This window comes from Oncorhynchus mykiss, chromosome 19, assembly GCF_057628025.1.
Source record: "Oncorhynchus mykiss isolate SJ-2025 chromosome 19, ASM5762802v1, whole genome shotgun sequence".
Taxonomy (NCBI): Eukaryota; Metazoa; Chordata; class Actinopteri; order Salmoniformes; family Salmonidae; genus Oncorhynchus; species Oncorhynchus mykiss.
This window is the reverse complement of record NC_143040.1, coordinates 69,399,773-69,415,855: the sequence shown is the minus strand read 5'-3', so window position 1 is coordinate 69,415,855 and position 16,083 is coordinate 69,399,773. Positions and strand designations below refer to the sequence as shown.

Here is a 16,083-nt window from a genome sequence, read left to right as displayed (position 1 = left end):
TATGTGGTTGTCTCACCTAGCTATCTGAAGATGAATATACTAACTACTGTGATATGTGGTTGTCCCACCTAGCTATCTGAATGTACTAACTACTGTGATATGTGGTTGTCTCACCTAGCTATCTGAATATACTAACTACTGTGATATGTGGTTGTCTCACCTAGCTATCTGAATATACTAACTACTGTGATATGTGGTTGTCTCACCTAGCTATCTGAATATACTAACTACTGTGACATGTGGTTGTCTCACCTAGCTATCTGAATATACTAACTACTGTGATATGTGGTTGTCTCACCTAGCTATCTGAATATACTAACTACTGTGACATGTGGTTGTCTCACCTAGCTATCTGAATATACTAACTACTGTGATATGTGGTTGTCTCACCTAGCTATCTGAATATACTAACTACTGTGATATGTGGTTGTCCACCTAGCTATCTGAATATACTAACTACTGTGATATGTGGTTGTCTCACCTAGCTATCTGAATATACTAACTACTGTGACATGTGGTTGTCTCACCTAGCTATCTGAATATACTAACTACTGTGATATGTGGTTGTCTCACCTAGCTATCTGAATATACTAACTACTGTGATATGTGGTTGTCCACCTAGCTATCTGAATATACTAACTACTGTGATATGTGGTTGTCTCACCTAGCTATCTGAATATACTAACTACTGTGATATGTGGTTGTCTCACCTAGCTATCTGAATATACTAACTACTGTGACATGTGGTTGTCTCACCTAGCTATCTGAATATACTAACTACTGTGACATGTGGTTGTCTCACCTAGCTATCTGAAGATGAATATACTAACTACTGTGACATGTGGTTGTCTCACCTAGCTATCTGAATATACTAACTACTGTGATATGTGGTTGTCTCACCTAGCTATCTGAAGATGAATGACCTGTAAGTCGCTCTGGATAAGAGGGTCTGCTAAATGACTAACATGGCTGTAATCAGGACTGTTTGGAGTGTAAAAATATTCAACCATTACAAATTATATTTAAAATAACACTTGAACATATTCAGGGCCTGACTTTTCAAACAGTTGTTGTTTTCCTACCTTTTCAGGATGTATAGGTGAAATGTGAGGACATTGGGGTGCTTAATAATGTAGGAAAACTAGTGCGCACACACACACACACACACACACACAAAGCCTCCCTTTCCAGTTCTCACCAGCAGAGGGGGCTCTGCTGGGGTTTTTTAAGAGTGTAGGGGCCGTCGTTAACTGCTAACCCAGAGAACACAGACCCATCGGCCCAGTCTGCTGTGTTCCCATTCTCCACCCTTTACCCAGAAGTGTCCCCCCGTGCATTTATAGACATTGGATTTGTGCAAGCATCCCTCCAGGTCTACCTCCCTCACCCCCAATGCCTCTACCCCCCCCCCCCCCCCCCCAATCCCTCTACCCCCCCCCCCCCCCCCAATCCCTCTACCCCCCCACCCCCCCCAATCCCTCTACCCCACCCCCCCCAATCCCTCTACCCCCCCCAATCCCTCTACCCCCCCAATCCCTCTACCCCCCCAATCCCCCAATCCCTCTACCTCCCCCCAATCCCTCTACCTCCCTCACCTCCCCCCAATCCCTCTACCTCCCCCCCAATACCTCTACCTCCTCACCTCCCCCCAATCCCTCTACCTCCCCTACCCCCCCCCCCCAATCCCTCTACCCCCCCAATCCCTCTATCTTCCTCTCTCTCTCTCTCTCTCTCTCTCTACTATTCATCGGCAGACCTATCTATACATTGAATATTTAATGTCCATACAAAGACAGATTTTTTTGTTTTAATTCACCAATAAGTCTTAGTTGTTAAATAGGTCAATCTTTATCATTTTTCAGGTGTGTGGTGGGGGACAGGGGGGTGGGGAGGGGGACAGGGGGGTGAACAGGTGGGATGCTTCTTGGAGTTGTGACTTGGCTGGAGAGTCCTGGGTCCAGGTCCTCAACATCATTAACGTTGACACTAGATTGTAGAACGGAGAAGGATAAAGTTCTAGAATGCCTGGAGTAAGGAACAGTTCTTAGAACTCTTCTAGATCATTCCGGAGAGAGCCATAGCAGAAGGACGAGCCCTTAGGTACACACACACAGGGTTCTAGATCATGCCGGCCAGCCAGGGTGGTAAGAACAATCCGATGGTTCCCAGGAGACACACGATGATGAACATCCAAAGGAAGATACGATCTATCACCATGGCAACGTACTTCCAGTCCTCCTTCACCTGGACACACACAAACCACACACAGGTTAATTAACATTGTAAAAAGACCACAAAATGCACATCCAGAGACAGATTCTACTCAGTTCTCTCCCCTCGCTTTCCATCTCCCCTAAATCGTGTGTTGTTGGTCAGTAGGTAGTTGTAGTTCTCTGTGTGGTACAGTAGGGAGTTGTAGTTCTCTGTGTGGTGCAGTAGGGAGTTGTAGTTCTCTGTGTAGTACAGTAGGGAGTTGTAGTTCTTGTGTGGTACATTGGGTGGTTGTAGTTCTCTGTGTGGTACAGTAGGGAGTTGTAGTTCTCTGTGTGGTGCAGTAGGGAGTTGTAGTTCTCTGTGTGGTGCAGTAGGGAGTTGTAGTTCTCTGTGTGGTACAGTAGGGAGTTGTAGTTCTATGTGTGGTGCAGCAGGGAGTTGTAGTTCTTGTGTGGTACATTGGGTAGTCTAGTTCTCTGTGTGGTACAGTAGGGAGTTGTAGTTATCTGTGTGGTGCAGTAGGGAGTTGTAGTTATTGTGTGGTAAAGTAGGGGGTTGTAGTTCTCTGTGTGGTACAGTAGGAGGTGGTATTGCTCTGTGTGGTGCAATAGGGAGTTGTAGTTCCCTGTGTGGTGCAGTAGGGGGTTGTAGTTCCCTGTGTGGTGCAGTAGGGGTCTCACAGAGAAGTCTTGGTCCTCGGCTCTGAGGTGTTCAGCGATGTACATCACCCCCTCCAGGGCTCGTAACACTGCAGGAGACAGGGCTGGAACTGGGGCCATACCAACATTAGACCCTGGGGGATTGTAGTCCCAGTCGGGGGTCAGGCTCAGATTGGGGGGCCGCTGGGTGGTGTGAGTCTTGGGGATGAGGGGGGTGTAGACGGGCAGGCGGGGAGAGGGAGGGGGAAAGGAGAAGGATGGGGGAAGCCTCAGCCCCACCCCTAACCCCGCGTCCATCTCCGTATCCAAGTAACCACGGCGAATCACATCCTCGTCCTCGTTACCATGGAGATCAACATCGGACTCCCGCATGAGCCAGGTGTGAGCTGTGGAATGCGACGAAGAGCGGGAGGGGCCAGGCGTTCTGAAGGTTCCGAAAGGGTGGAGTTTGCCGACTAAGCCCCTCCTCCTGAGATCAGGTGGAGGTCGTTTCATGCAGAGCCACCGGGGAATGACAGACAGGAACAGTGTCCGAACCCAGCGAGGCATGGTGTGAGTAGCAGAGGAACGATGATGGACGTTCAGGACAAACACCGTTATCACAATAGACAGAGTGACAAAGATCATGGTGAAAAGGAGATATTCCCCGATGAGAGGAATCACCAGGGAGGTGGAGGGGATGATCTCAGTGATGAGCAGCAGGAAGACGGTGAGAGAAAGTAAGACGGAGATACACAGGGTGATCTTCTCTCCACAATCAGAAGGCAGATAGAACACCAGGACGGTGAGACAGGAGATGAGGAGACAAGGGATAATGAGGTTGACAGTGTAGAATAGAGGCAGGCGTCTGATCATGAAATAGTAGGTTATATCAGGGTAGATCTCATGGCAACAGTCGTACTTCTTAGTGTTGTAGGTTCCCACTGCGTTCACTATAGCCCATTCACCACTCTCCCAGTAGTCCTGGAGCAGAAACAGAGACACAGCAGGGGATGGGGGGGGGGGGGGGGGTGAATCAGTGTGTGTGTGTATCTGTGTTTGTGTGTGTAAATTTGTGTGTGTGTGTGTGTGTGTGTGTGTATCTGTGTTTGTGTGTGTAAATCTGTGTGTGTGTATATCTGTGTGTGTGTGTGTGTATCTGTGTTTGTGTTTGTGTGTGTGTGTGTGTGTGTATCTGTGTGTGTGTGTGCGTGTGTGTGTGTTTGTATCTGTGTGTGTATCTGTGTGTATCTGTGTGTGTGTGCGTGCGTGTGCGTGTGTGTGTGTGTGTGTGTGTGTGTGCGTGCGTGCGTGTGTGTGTGCGCAACACCTACCTTCAGATCCACAGTATCCCCTATAGGCTCTAGATCTATCTTAGCTCTGTCGTAGGTCCAGGAGCCAAACTTCATTTTACAATTCTGCTGATCGAAGGGGAAGAAGGTGACGTCTATAGAGCAGGAGGACTTATAGATGGCCGGGGGAACCCAGCGCACATGACCACTATGGAACAGATGAGCCTTGGTCATATGGGTCACTGAAAACTCACCATCCGCACTGGGGAGGGAGGAAGGGAGGGAGAAAAGGAGAGTGAGGGAGAGAAAGAGAGGGAGGGAGAGGGAGGGAGAGAAAGAGAGTGAGGGAGAGAAAGAGAGCGAAAGGAGGGAGAGAGAGAGAGAGAGAGAGAGAGAGAGAGAGAGAGGGAGGGAGGGAGGGAGAGAAAGAGAGTGAGGGAGAGAAAGAGAGCGAAAGGGAGGGAGAGAGAGAGAGAGAGAGAGGGAGGGAGGGAAAGAAAGAGAGAGGGAGGGAGAGAAAGAGAGGGAGGGAGAGAAAGAGAAGGAGGGAGGGAGAGGGAAAGAAAGAGAGAGAGGGAGGGAGAGAAAGAGAAGGAGAGAGGGGAAAGAGAGAAGAGGAGAGAGAGAGAGAGGGAGGGAGGGAGAGAGCGAGAGGGAGGAGGAGAGAGCGAGAGAGAGGGAGGGAGGGAAGGAGGGAGAGAAAGAGGGAGCGAGGGAGGGAGGGAAGATGGCGACAGAGAGGGATGGAGAGAAAGAGGGAGGGATGGAGGGAGAGAGAAAGAAAGAGAAAGGGAGAGAGAGCAGGGGAGAGACAGACACGGTGGGAAGAGAGGAGGGAAGGAGAAGGACAGAGAGACAGAGAGAGAAGAAGATAGAAAGAGGGGAGGAAGACTCTTTAGACCAGGGAGTGATGTGCACTACTACTTCCACTTCATGTCTTATTCTAAAACAATAGAATCTAAAGTCCAAAAACAAGGGGAAAGGCATGCTCGTTCATTATGTTAGAAATCAAACGTGAGTAAAGGAACCCTAAGCGATGCTAGTTTATTCAGGAGTATTAGAACGATATGTGAATGTTGATGATGAATTCTGTGTGATGTGTTCTTCTGCCTGGGGACACGACTGTCTGATGCAAGACAGCCTATTCTTTACAACTGGTGGTGAGAAAGTCAGGTACTGTTTATAGAACCACAACTAGAGAACCACAGATGATTGTTTATAGAACCACAACTAGAGAACCAGAGATTACTGTTTTATAGAACCACAACTATAAAATCACAGGTTACTGTTTATAGAACCACAACTACAGAACCACAGATTACTGTTTTATAGAACCACAACTATAGAACAAAACATGACTGTTTTATAGAACCACAACTATTATATAGAAAGAACTATGAATTTCAGTGTGCTCCTTGTAGGACTACCTGATGATTACTTACTCTCCACCTGGTCGTGCTGCTGCTCCAGTTTTAGCTGTTCTGCCTGGGGCTATGGAACCCTGACCTGTTCACCAGACATGTTACCTTGTCCCAGGCCTGCCGCTTTCGTCTCCCTCTCTCCTTACCTCTCTTTCCCTCTCTCTCTCTCTCCTTCCCTCTCTCTCTCTCTCTCTCTCTCTCTCTCTCTCTCTCTCTCTCTCCCATTCTCCTTACCTCTCTTTCCCTCTCTCTCTCTCCCACTCTCTCCCACTCTCCTTACCTCTCTTTCCCTCTCTCTCTCCCTCTCTCCTTACCTCTCTTTCCCTCTCTCTCCCTCTCCTCTCTCTCCCTCTCTCCTTACCTCTCTCCCTCTCTCTCCCTCTCTCCTTACCTTCTCTTTTCCTCTCTCCTTACCTCTCTCCCTCTCTCCTTACCTCTCTCTCCCTCTCTCTCCCTCTCTCCTTACCTCTCTCTCTCCCTCTCTCTCTCCCTCTCTCTCCCCTCTCCTTACCTATATTTACCTCTCTCTCCCTCTCTCCTTACCTCTCTTTCTCCCTCTCTCCTTACCTCTTTCCCTCTCTCTCCCTCTCTCCTTCTCCTCTTTCCTCTCCCCTTACCTCTTTCTTTCTCTCTCTCGCTCTCTCTCCCTCTCTCCTTACCTCTCTTTCCCTCTCCCGCACCTGCTGTCCCGACCTCTGAATGCTCGGCTATGAAAAACCAACATTTACACCTGAGGTACTGACCTGTTGCACCCTCTACAACCACTGTGATTATTATTTGACCCTATGAACGTTTGAACATCTTGAAGAACAATCTGGCCTTAATGTCCATGTACTCTTATAATCTCCACCCGGCACAGCCAGAAGAGGACTGACCACCCCTCAGAGCCTGGTTCCTCTCTGGGTTTCTACCTAAATTCCTGCCTTTCTAAGGAGTGTTTTCCAGGCACCGTGTGTGGTTTTGGGCTGGGTTTCTGTAAAAGCACTTTGTCACATCTACTGATGTAAAAAGGACTTTACGAATAAATACATTATATTGATTGATTATGTTTATGGAACCACAACTATAGAACCACAGATTACTGCCTCCTCCTACACAACTATAGAACCACAGATTACTGCCTCCTCCTACACAACTATAGAACCACAGATTACTGCCTCCTCCTACACAACTATAGAACCACAGATTAATGCTTACTCCTACACAACTATAGAACCACCTTCCTACTACACAACTATAGAACCACAGATTAATGCTTCCTCCTACACAACTAATTGATCACTTCAAGTCATCGAGTGTGTGTGTGTGTGTGTGTGTGTGTGTGTGTGTGTGTGTGTGTGTGTGTGTGTGTGTGTGTGTGTGTTAGACTTACTTGTTATAGAGGACGATGTCAGGTACCCAGATCAGTTCAGAAGGTACTCTAATGGACGTTACGTTGTCGTAGTCAGATGGACGCCACCGCAGTTTATAGTCACTCCACTCCTACACACACACACACACACACGATACGGTTAAAGCCACTCCACTCCTACACACACACACACACACACACGATATGATTAAAGTCACTCCACTCCTACACACACACACACACACACACTCCCACACACACACACACACACACACACGATACGATTAAAGTCACTCCACTCCTGGAGGGGTTAACCACAGGACAAACCAGAACAGTTAAAAGTCTTCATCATCTCAGGAGATTTCTCCATGCGATCTGAATGTTATAGTTTACACAGCTAGCCAAATTCTAATATTTTTTCACCTAACTGCATCTTTTGACCAATCGGATTAGCTATTTTGCCAATAATTGGGCTGCCTGTGTAAATACAGCCATAGACATCGAGGAAAGTAGAGACAATAAGAAAATAGAATGGAAGACTATTATTTCCTGTTTCAGCCACTAATATAATAGAACAATGTTCTAACCTGTTTCAGCCACTAATAGAATAGAACAGTGTTCTAACCTGTTTCAGCCACTAAGAGAATAGAACAGTGTTCTGACCTGTTTCAGCCACTAAGAGAATAGAACAGTGTTCTAACCTGTTTCAGCCACTAATAGAATAGAACAGTGTTCTAACCTGTTTCAGCCACTAAGAGAATAGAACAGTGTTCTAACCTGTTTCAGCCACTAATATAATAGAACAGTGTTCTAACCTGTTTCAGCCACTAAGAGAATAGAACAGTGTTATAACCTGTTTCAGCCACTAATAGAATAGAACATTGTTCTAACCTGTTTCAGCCACTAATATAATAGAACGGTGTTCTAACCTGTTTCAGCCACTAATAGAATAGAACAGTGTTCTAACCTGTTTTAGCCACTAATATAATAGAACAGTGTTCTAACCTGTTTCAGACACTAATATAATAGAACAGTGTTCTAACCTGTTTCAGCCACTAAGAGAATAGAACAGTGTTCTAACCTGTTTCAGCCACTAATATAACAGAACAGTGTTCTGACCTGTTTCAGCCACTAAGAGAATAGAACAGTGATCTAACCTGTTTCAGCCACTAAGAGAATAGAACAGTGTTCAAACCTGTTTCAGCCACTAAGAGAATAGAACAGTGATCTAACCTGTTTCAGCCACACGTTGGTGGTCATCATCTGGTTCTTCTCATCCTGAGGGTGAAGGATAGAGATTTGATTGGTTGAGTGATAGGTTAAGTGTAGAAAACATGAATGTGCGAGTTGTCTCACCACGTCTATGAGCTGTGCGATGGACAGACCAAACTTGACGATGACAACGTCGCTGATGTTCCGTACGGGGCGGGACCACTTGTTATAGCCAATGAACAGCCTGTTGAACAACTTGTCCTCTGCATGGGCATGAGTCCAGTCATCACTTAACACTGAGAAAGAACCCCACCACCACATACACATACAAACACACATACACACAAACAAACACAGACACACACTAGCTATAATCAGTCACAAATTAGGTGAGATTAGGTGGGGGGACAGAGAGAGAAGTGGGGGGATAGAGAGAGAGGTGGGGGTAGAGAGAGAGAGAAGGGGGATAGAGAGAGAGAGAGGTGGGGGATAGAGATAGAGAGGTGGGGGATAGAGAGAGAGAGAGGTGGGGGATAGAGAGAGAGAGGTGGGGGGATAGAGAGAGAGAGGTGGGGGGTAGAGAGAGGGGTGGGGGGATAGAGAGAGAGAGGTGGGGGGTAGAGAGAGGGGTGGGGGATAGAGAGATGGGTGGGGGGATAGAGAGAGAGAGGTGGGGGATAGAGAGAGAGAGGTGGGGGGATGGAGAGAGAGAGGTGGGGGTAGAGAGAGGGGTGGGGGGATAGAGAGAGAGAGGTGGGGGATAGAGAGAGAGAGGGGGGACAGAGAGAGGTGCGGGGATAGAGAGAGAGAGAGGAGGGGGGGACAGAGAGAGAGGAGGGGGGACAGAGAGAAAGGTGGGGGATAGAGAGAGAGAGGTGGGGGTAGAGAGAGAGGTGTGGGATAGAGAGAGAGAAGTGGGGGATAGAGAGAAAGGTGGGGGATAGAGAGAGAGAGAGGTGGGGGAGAGAGAGAGGTGGAGGGATAGAGAGAGAGAGGTGTGGGGGATAGAGAGAGAGAGGTGGGGAGGATAGAGAGAGAAAGGTGGGGGATAGAGAGAGGTGGGGGGAGAGAGAGAGAGATGGGGGGATAAAGAGAGAGAGGTGGAGGGATAGGGAGAGAGGGGTGGGGGGATAGAGAGAGAGAGAGATGGGAGTAGAAAGAGAGGTGTGGATAGAGAGAGAGAGTGGGGGGATAGAGAGAAAGTGGGGGATAGAGAGAGAGAGGTGGGGGTAGAGAGAGAGGTGTGGGATAGAGAGAGAGAAGTGGGGGGATAGAGAGAAAGGTGGGGGATAGAGAGAGAGAGAGGTGGCGGAGAGAGGGAGGTGGAGGGATAGAGAGGTGTGGGGGATAGAGAGAGAGAGGTGGGGGGATAGAGAGAGAAAGGTGGGGGATAGAGAGAGAGGTGGGGGGATAGAGAGAGAGTGGGGGGATAAGAAGAGAGAGGTGGAGGGATAGAGAGAGAGGGGTGGGGGGGATAGAGAGAGAGGGGTGGGGGACAGAGAGAGAGAGGTGGGGGATAGAGAGAGAGGTGGGGGATAGAGAGAGGTGGGGGAGAGAGAGAGAGGTGGGGGGATAGAGAGAGAGGTGGGGGGATATAGAGAGAGAGTGGGGGGATAAAGAGAGAGAGGTGAGGGATAGAGAGAGAGGGGTGGAGGGATAGAGAGAGAGGGGTGGGGGGATAGAGAGAGAGGGGTGGGGGACAGAGAGAGAGAGGTGGGGTATAGAGAGCGAGAGGTGGGGGGATAGAGAGAGAGAGGTGGGGGATAGAGAGAGAGGGGTGGGGGACAGAGAGAGAGAGGGGTTGGGGGATAGAGAGAGAGAGGTGGGGGATAGAGAGAGAGGGGTGGGGGACAGAGAGAGAGAGGTGGGGATAGAGAGAGAGGTGGGGGGATAGAGAGAGGTGGGGGACCGAGAGAGAGAGGTGGGGGATAGAGAGAGAGGTGGGGGGATAGAGAGAGAGAGGTGGGGGATAGAGAGAGAGGGTGGGGACAGAGAGAGAGAGGGGGGGGTAGAGAGAGAGAGGTGGGGGATAGAGAGAGAGAGAGGTAGGGACAGAGAGAGAGAGAGGGGGATAGAGAGAGAGAGGTGGGGGATAGAGAGAGAGAGAGGTGGGGGACAGAGAGAGAGAGGGGGGATTAGAGAGAGAGAGAGGTGGGGGACAGAGAGAGAGAGGGGTTGGGAACAGAGAGAGAGAGGGGTGGGGACAGAGAGAGAGAGGGGGGGATAGAGAGAGAGGGGGGTTGGGGGATAGAGAGAGAGAGAGGTGGGGGACAGAGAGAGGGGTTGGGGGATAGAGAGAGAGTGAGGTGGGGGACAGAGAGAGAGAGGGGTTGGGGGGCAGAGAGAGAGAGTGGTGGGGGACAGAGAGAGAGAGGGGGAGATAGAGAGAGAGAGGGGTGGGGGATAGAGAGAGAGAGAGGTGGGGACAGAGAGAGAGAGAGGTGGTGGACAGAGAGATAGAGGTGGGGGACAGAGAGAGAGAGGGGTTGGGGGATAGAGAGAGAGAGAGGTGGGGGACAGAGAGAGGGGTTGGGGGATAGAGAGAGTGAGGTGGGGGGACAGAGAGAGAGAGGGGTTGGGGGACAGAGAGAGAGAGGGGGGGATAGAGAGAGAGGGGGGGGGACAGAGAGAGAAAGGGGTTGGGGGATAGAGAGAGAGGTGGGGGACAGAGAGAGAGAGGGGTTGGGGGGATAGAGAGAGAGAGAGCGGTGGGGGAGAGAGAGAGAGGGTGGGGGACAGAGAGAGAGAGGGGTTGGGGGACAGAGAGAGAGAGGGTTGGGGGATAGAGAGAGAGAGAGGTGGGGGACAGAGAGAGAAAGGGGTTGGGGGATAGAGAGAGAGAGAGGTGGGGGACAGAGAGAGAGAGGGGTTGGGGGACAGAGAGAGAGAGGGGGGGATAGAGAGAGAGAGAGGGGGGGTAGAGAGAGAGAGGGGGGGATAGAGAGAGAGGGGGGGGGACAGAGAGAGGTGCGGGATAGAGAGAGAGAGGAGGGGGGACAGAGAGAGAGGAGGGGGGACAGAGAGAAAGGTGGGGGGATAGAGAGAGAGAGGTGGGGGTAGAGAGAGAGGTGTGGGATAGAGAGAGAGAAGTGGGGGGATAGAGAGAGAGGTGGGGGGATAGAGAGAGAGTGGGGGGATAAAGAGAGAGAGGTGGAGGGATAGAGAGAGAGGGGTGGAGGGATAGAGAGAGAGGGGTGGGGGGATAGAGAGAGAGGGGTGGGGGACAGAGAGAGAGAGGTGGGGGATAGAGAGCGAGAGGTGGGGGGATAGAGAGAGAGAGGTGGGGGGATAGAGAGAGAGGGGTGGGGGACAGAGAGAGAGAGGGGTTGGGGGATAGAGAGAGAGAGGTGGGGGATAGAGAGAGAGGGGTGGGGGACAGAGAGAGAGAGGTGGGGGATAGAGAGAGAGGTGGGGGGATAGAGAGAGGTGGGGGACCGAGAGAGAGAGGTGGGGGGATAGAGAGAGAGGTGGGGGGATAGAGAGAGAGAGGTGGGGGGATAGAGAGAGAGGGGTGGGGGACAGAGAGAGAGAGGGGGGGGTAGAGAGAGAGAGGTGGGGGATAGAGAGAGAGAGAGGTAGGGGACAGAGAGAGAGAGAGGGGGATAGAGAGAGAGAGGTGGGGGATAGAGAGAGAGAGAGGTGGGGGACAGAGAGAGAGAGGGGGGATAGAGAGAGAGAGAGGTGGGGGACAGAGAGAGAGAGGGGTTGGGGAACAGAGAGAGAGAGGGGTGGGGGACAGAGAGAGAGAGGGGGGGATAGAGAGAGAGGGGGGTTGGGGGATAGAGAGAGAGAGAGGTGGGGGACAGAGAGAGGGGTTGGGGGATAGAGAGAGAGTGAGGTGGGGGACAGAGAGAGAGAGGGGTTGGGGGACAGAGAGAGAGAGGGGTGGGGGACAGAGAGAGAGAGGGGGGGATAGAGAGAGAGAGAGGTTGGGGGATAGAGAGAGAGAGAGGTGGGGGACAGAGAGAGAGAGAGGTGGTGGACAGAGAGATAGAGGTGGGGGACAGAGAGAGAGAGGGGTTGGGGGATAGAGAGAGAGAGAGGTGGGGGACAGAGAGAGGGGTTGGGGGATAGAGAGAGAGTGAGGTGGGGGACAGAGAGAGAGAGGGGTTGGGGGACAGAGAGAGAGAGGGGGGGATAGAGAGAGAGAGAGGGGGGGGACAGAGAGAGAAAGGGGTTGGGGGATAGAGAGAGAGAGGGGGGGGACAGAGAGAGAGATGGGTTGGGGGATAGAGAGAGAGAGAGCAGTGGGGGAGAGAGAGAGAGGGGTGGGGACAGAGAGAGAGAGGGGTTGGGGGACAGAGAGAGAGAGGGGTTGGGGGATAGAGAGAGAGAGAGGTGGGGGACAGAGAGAGAAAGGGGTTGGGGGATAGAGAGAGAGAGAGGTGGGGGACAGAGAGAGAGAGGGGTTGGGGGACAGAGAGAGAGAGGGGGGGATAGAGAGAGAGAGAGGGGGGGTAGAGAGAGAGAGGGGGGGGGATAGATAGAGAGAGAGGGGGGGGACAGAGAGAGAAAGGGGTTGGGGGATAGAGAGAGAGAGGGGGGGGACAGAGAGAGAGATGGGTTGGGGGATAGAGAGAGAGAGAGCAGTGGGGGAGAGAGAGAGAGGGGTGGGGGACAGAGAGAGAGAGGGGTTGGGGGACAGAGAGAGAGAGGGGTTGGGGGATAGAGAGAGAGAGAGGTGGGGGACAGAGAGAGAAAGGGGTTGGGGGATAGAGAGAGAGAGAGGTGGGGGACAGAGAGAGAGAGGGGTTGGGGGACAGAGAGAGAGAGGGGGGGATAGAGAGAGAGAGAGGGGGGGTAGAGAGAGAGAGGGGGGGGGGTAGATAGAGAGGGGTTGGGGGATAGAGAGAGGTGGGGGACAGGGAGAGAGAGGTGGGGGACAGAGAGAGAGAGGGGTTGGGGGATAGAGAGAGAGAGAGGTGGGCGGACAGAGAGAGAGAGGGATTGGGGGATAGAGAGAGAGAGAGGTGGGGGACAGAGAGAGAGAGGGGTTGGGGGATAGAGAGAGAGAGAGGTGGGGGACAGAGAGAGAGGGGGGGATAGAGAGAGAGAGGTGGGGGACAGAGAGAGAGAGGGGGGGATAGAGAGAGAGAGAGGTGGGGGTTAGAGAGAGAGAGGTGGGGGACAGAGAGAGAGAGGTGGGGGGATAGAGAGAGAGAGAAGTGGGGGGATAGAGAGAGAGAGGTGGGGGACAGAGAGAGAGAGGTGGGGGGATAGAGAGAGAGAGAGAGGGGGGGACAGAGAGAGAGGGGGGTTGGGGGATAGAGGGAGAGAGAGGTGGGGGACAGAGAGAGAGAGAGGTGGGGGACAGAGAGAGAGAGGGGGGATAGAGAGAGAGAGGTGGGGGACAGAGAGAGAGAGGGGGGATAGAGAGAGAGAGGGGTTGGGGGATAGAGAGAGAGAGGTGGTGGACAGAGAGATAGAGGTGGGGGACAGAGAGAGAGAGGGGTTGGGGGATAGAGAGAGAGAGAGGTGGGGGACAGAGAGAGAGAGGGATTGGGGGATAGAGAGAGAGAGAGGTGGGGGATAGAGAGAGAGAGGTGGGGGACAGAGAGAGAGAGGGGTTGGGGGATAGAGAGAGAGAGAGGGGACACAGAGAGAGAGATTTGAGTGTAAAGTGTTCTGCTGGGCCACTCCGCTTTTGAAGGTCATCAGGCTTTATTAGTTATGATTGGCCTTGGACCATTAATTCAATATACATCACTTCAGTAGGCTAACTGGAAGATAGATTGTCTCACATAATCAGTAACAGCTTAGAGTAACTGAACCTGCCACCTACAGAAAAAAGGCTTTAAGATCTATAGACAATACTCAAAACGGACTATCCTTGAAAATAAAATAATTTTATGAGTTTTGATTGTCAATGGATATTGGATAAGTCTGAAAAAGTCAAAAGTCATAAATCCTCAGTTTAACAACATGTAGGCTATGATGCTATACTGTTTGTGCACAGTTTAGTTGTGCGTAACGCTTTTTTTTTTTGCCGAATAGAAAGCCTCACTTTCTCACTTTTATTTTCCCAGGTAGGTACGCCTATACATAGGTTGGCAACGCCAGTGGGCACAGACACCGAACAAGCGAGAGACTGTATTAACTTACCCGGGTTGATGAGGATTAAACCGTAAACCACTGCGGTGCGCGTGAATAAGAGGTATCCGCTTTTCCCTTCCATATTCCTTTTTTTATTTTTTCATTTTTTACATATATATATATATATATTTATAAACGTTCCAAGTGAACGGAAAAGTCGCGTAAAAATAGTCCTTATTTCCTTGTCCCTTCGTGATCTCCAGTCCAGCCTACCACTCTGTAACTCCTGAGAGACTGAGAGAGAGATGGAAGTAACCCCCTCTGTCTGCGGTGCTGTGTCCTCAACAAGATCTCACGGTTTGACTTCAGTATTCAACGTTTGTCCAGGGGGGCTCAGCGTAAAATGTCGACATTTAGCCGTTCATTCAAAATGGTTTAATCGTTAGCTAACAACTTTAGATAACATTATTGCTGATCTGCTGTATGGGATGAAAACAAGACCATTTGTCAATCTGATCAACTGTAGGCGACTGACTGTATGTTTGTTTTACTCCACCGTGCTTCTACACCTGCATTGCTTGCTGTTTGAGGTTTTGGGCTGGATTTCTGTACAGCACTTTGAGATATCAGCTGATGTACGAAGGGCTATATAAATACATTGGATTTGATTTGATTTGATGTTTAACTCTGTTGTTGTTGTTTGTGTCGCACTGCTTTGCTTTATCTTGGCCAGGTCGCAGTCGTAAATGAGAACTTGTTCTCTCAGCTGGCCTACCTGGTTAAACAAAGGTGAAATAAATAAAATAAGAGCAGATGCGTACAGCCTATGTGCGCTGTCCATTTGGTCAGGGTAACATTATGGATTATGTATAGTCCATTTGTGTGTCAGGAGAAAATGTGAATGTGATCAAATTTGGTTTATATATTCAAAATTGGGCTGGCTAGGCTGCCTGTACGTTTTCAATCCAAAATGATTCACTGGAATTAATCAATCAACATAATAGTGATGACAGATGTGCGTAAATGTTCTGTAAGACCTACAGTTGCATTGGCCTGCATGATGCAAACATGAATAAAGCCACCGGCAGGGTAGCCTAGTGGTTAGAGCGTTGGACTAGTAACCGAAAGGTTGCAAGTTCAAATCCCCGAGCTGACAAGGTACAAATCTGTAGTTCTTCCCCTGAACAAGGCAGTTCCCACTGTTCCTAGGCCAGTTAACCCACTGTTCCTAGGCCAGTTAACCCACTGTTCCTAGGCCAGTTAACCCACTGTTCCTAGACCAGTTAACCCACTGTTCCTAGGCCAGTTAACCCTAGTGGCTGTCATTGAAAGTAAGATTTTGTTCTTAACTGACCACCCCTGTGAGTTATATTGTCTATCAGTGGTTGTCTATGTGTCTGGGTAAAGGAAAATTATAATTTTCTGTTTTTTTGACCTGATTACGAAAAACTGGTCCTGTTATAGCCCGTATAAAATATTTTTTTGCAACTGATTAATTACTACCTTATAGGGTCCAGAGTTTTCCTGATTAGGTTAACAGATAAGGGAAAGACTCTTGAGAGTCTTGAGAGTTGTCAGTTATCATCAGGTATGTGGATGATCAGGACTTTATTCATGAACTTTGCTTGGGCTTCCGTCACGTGTCAAAGTGAGCGAGATGCACAGCCTGTGTTTTAACTTCATGAAGAAACGTGTTGTTCCGAAGCCTACGATGGTACAGCTGTAGTGGAATGTATGTGCTATTTGTATTTCCAGCTTAAGTCCCCTCCTGTTCCCTGATTTTAAGAGGTGATGACCACTCCACTCCACGAGCACTGTCAACTCTCTCCTGATATGAACTGAAGCCACGTCTCATGTGCCACGCTCATCCACTGACACATTGAATGTTTCCTCTTGTTTGATTGGAGGTTCAACTTGGAACA

At 50.1% G+C, this 16,083-nt stretch overlaps 1 protein-coding gene across 1 annotated transcript; it reads right to left on the bottom strand.

Annotated features, from left to right (window-relative positions):
- Positions 1 to 1,793: 1,793 nt before the first annotated feature.
- Positions 1,794 to 14,457, bottom strand: chrna2a (cholinergic receptor nicotinic alpha 2a subunit). The gene is made up of 7 exons (XM_036955232.2): positions 14,231 to 14,457; positions 8,273 to 8,424; positions 8,150 to 8,194; positions 6,938 to 7,047; positions 4,187 to 4,406; positions 2,895 to 3,836; positions 1,794 to 2,244 (listed from the first exon to the last, which is right to left on the bottom strand). The coding sequence occupies exons 1-7, from the start codon at positions 14,301 to 14,303 to the stop codon at positions 2,119 to 2,121; spliced, it is 1,668 nt and encodes a 555-aa protein (XP_036811127.2). The 5' UTR covers positions 14,304 to 14,457; the 3' UTR covers positions 1,794 to 2,118.
- Positions 14,458 to 16,083: the final 1,626 nt, after the last annotated feature.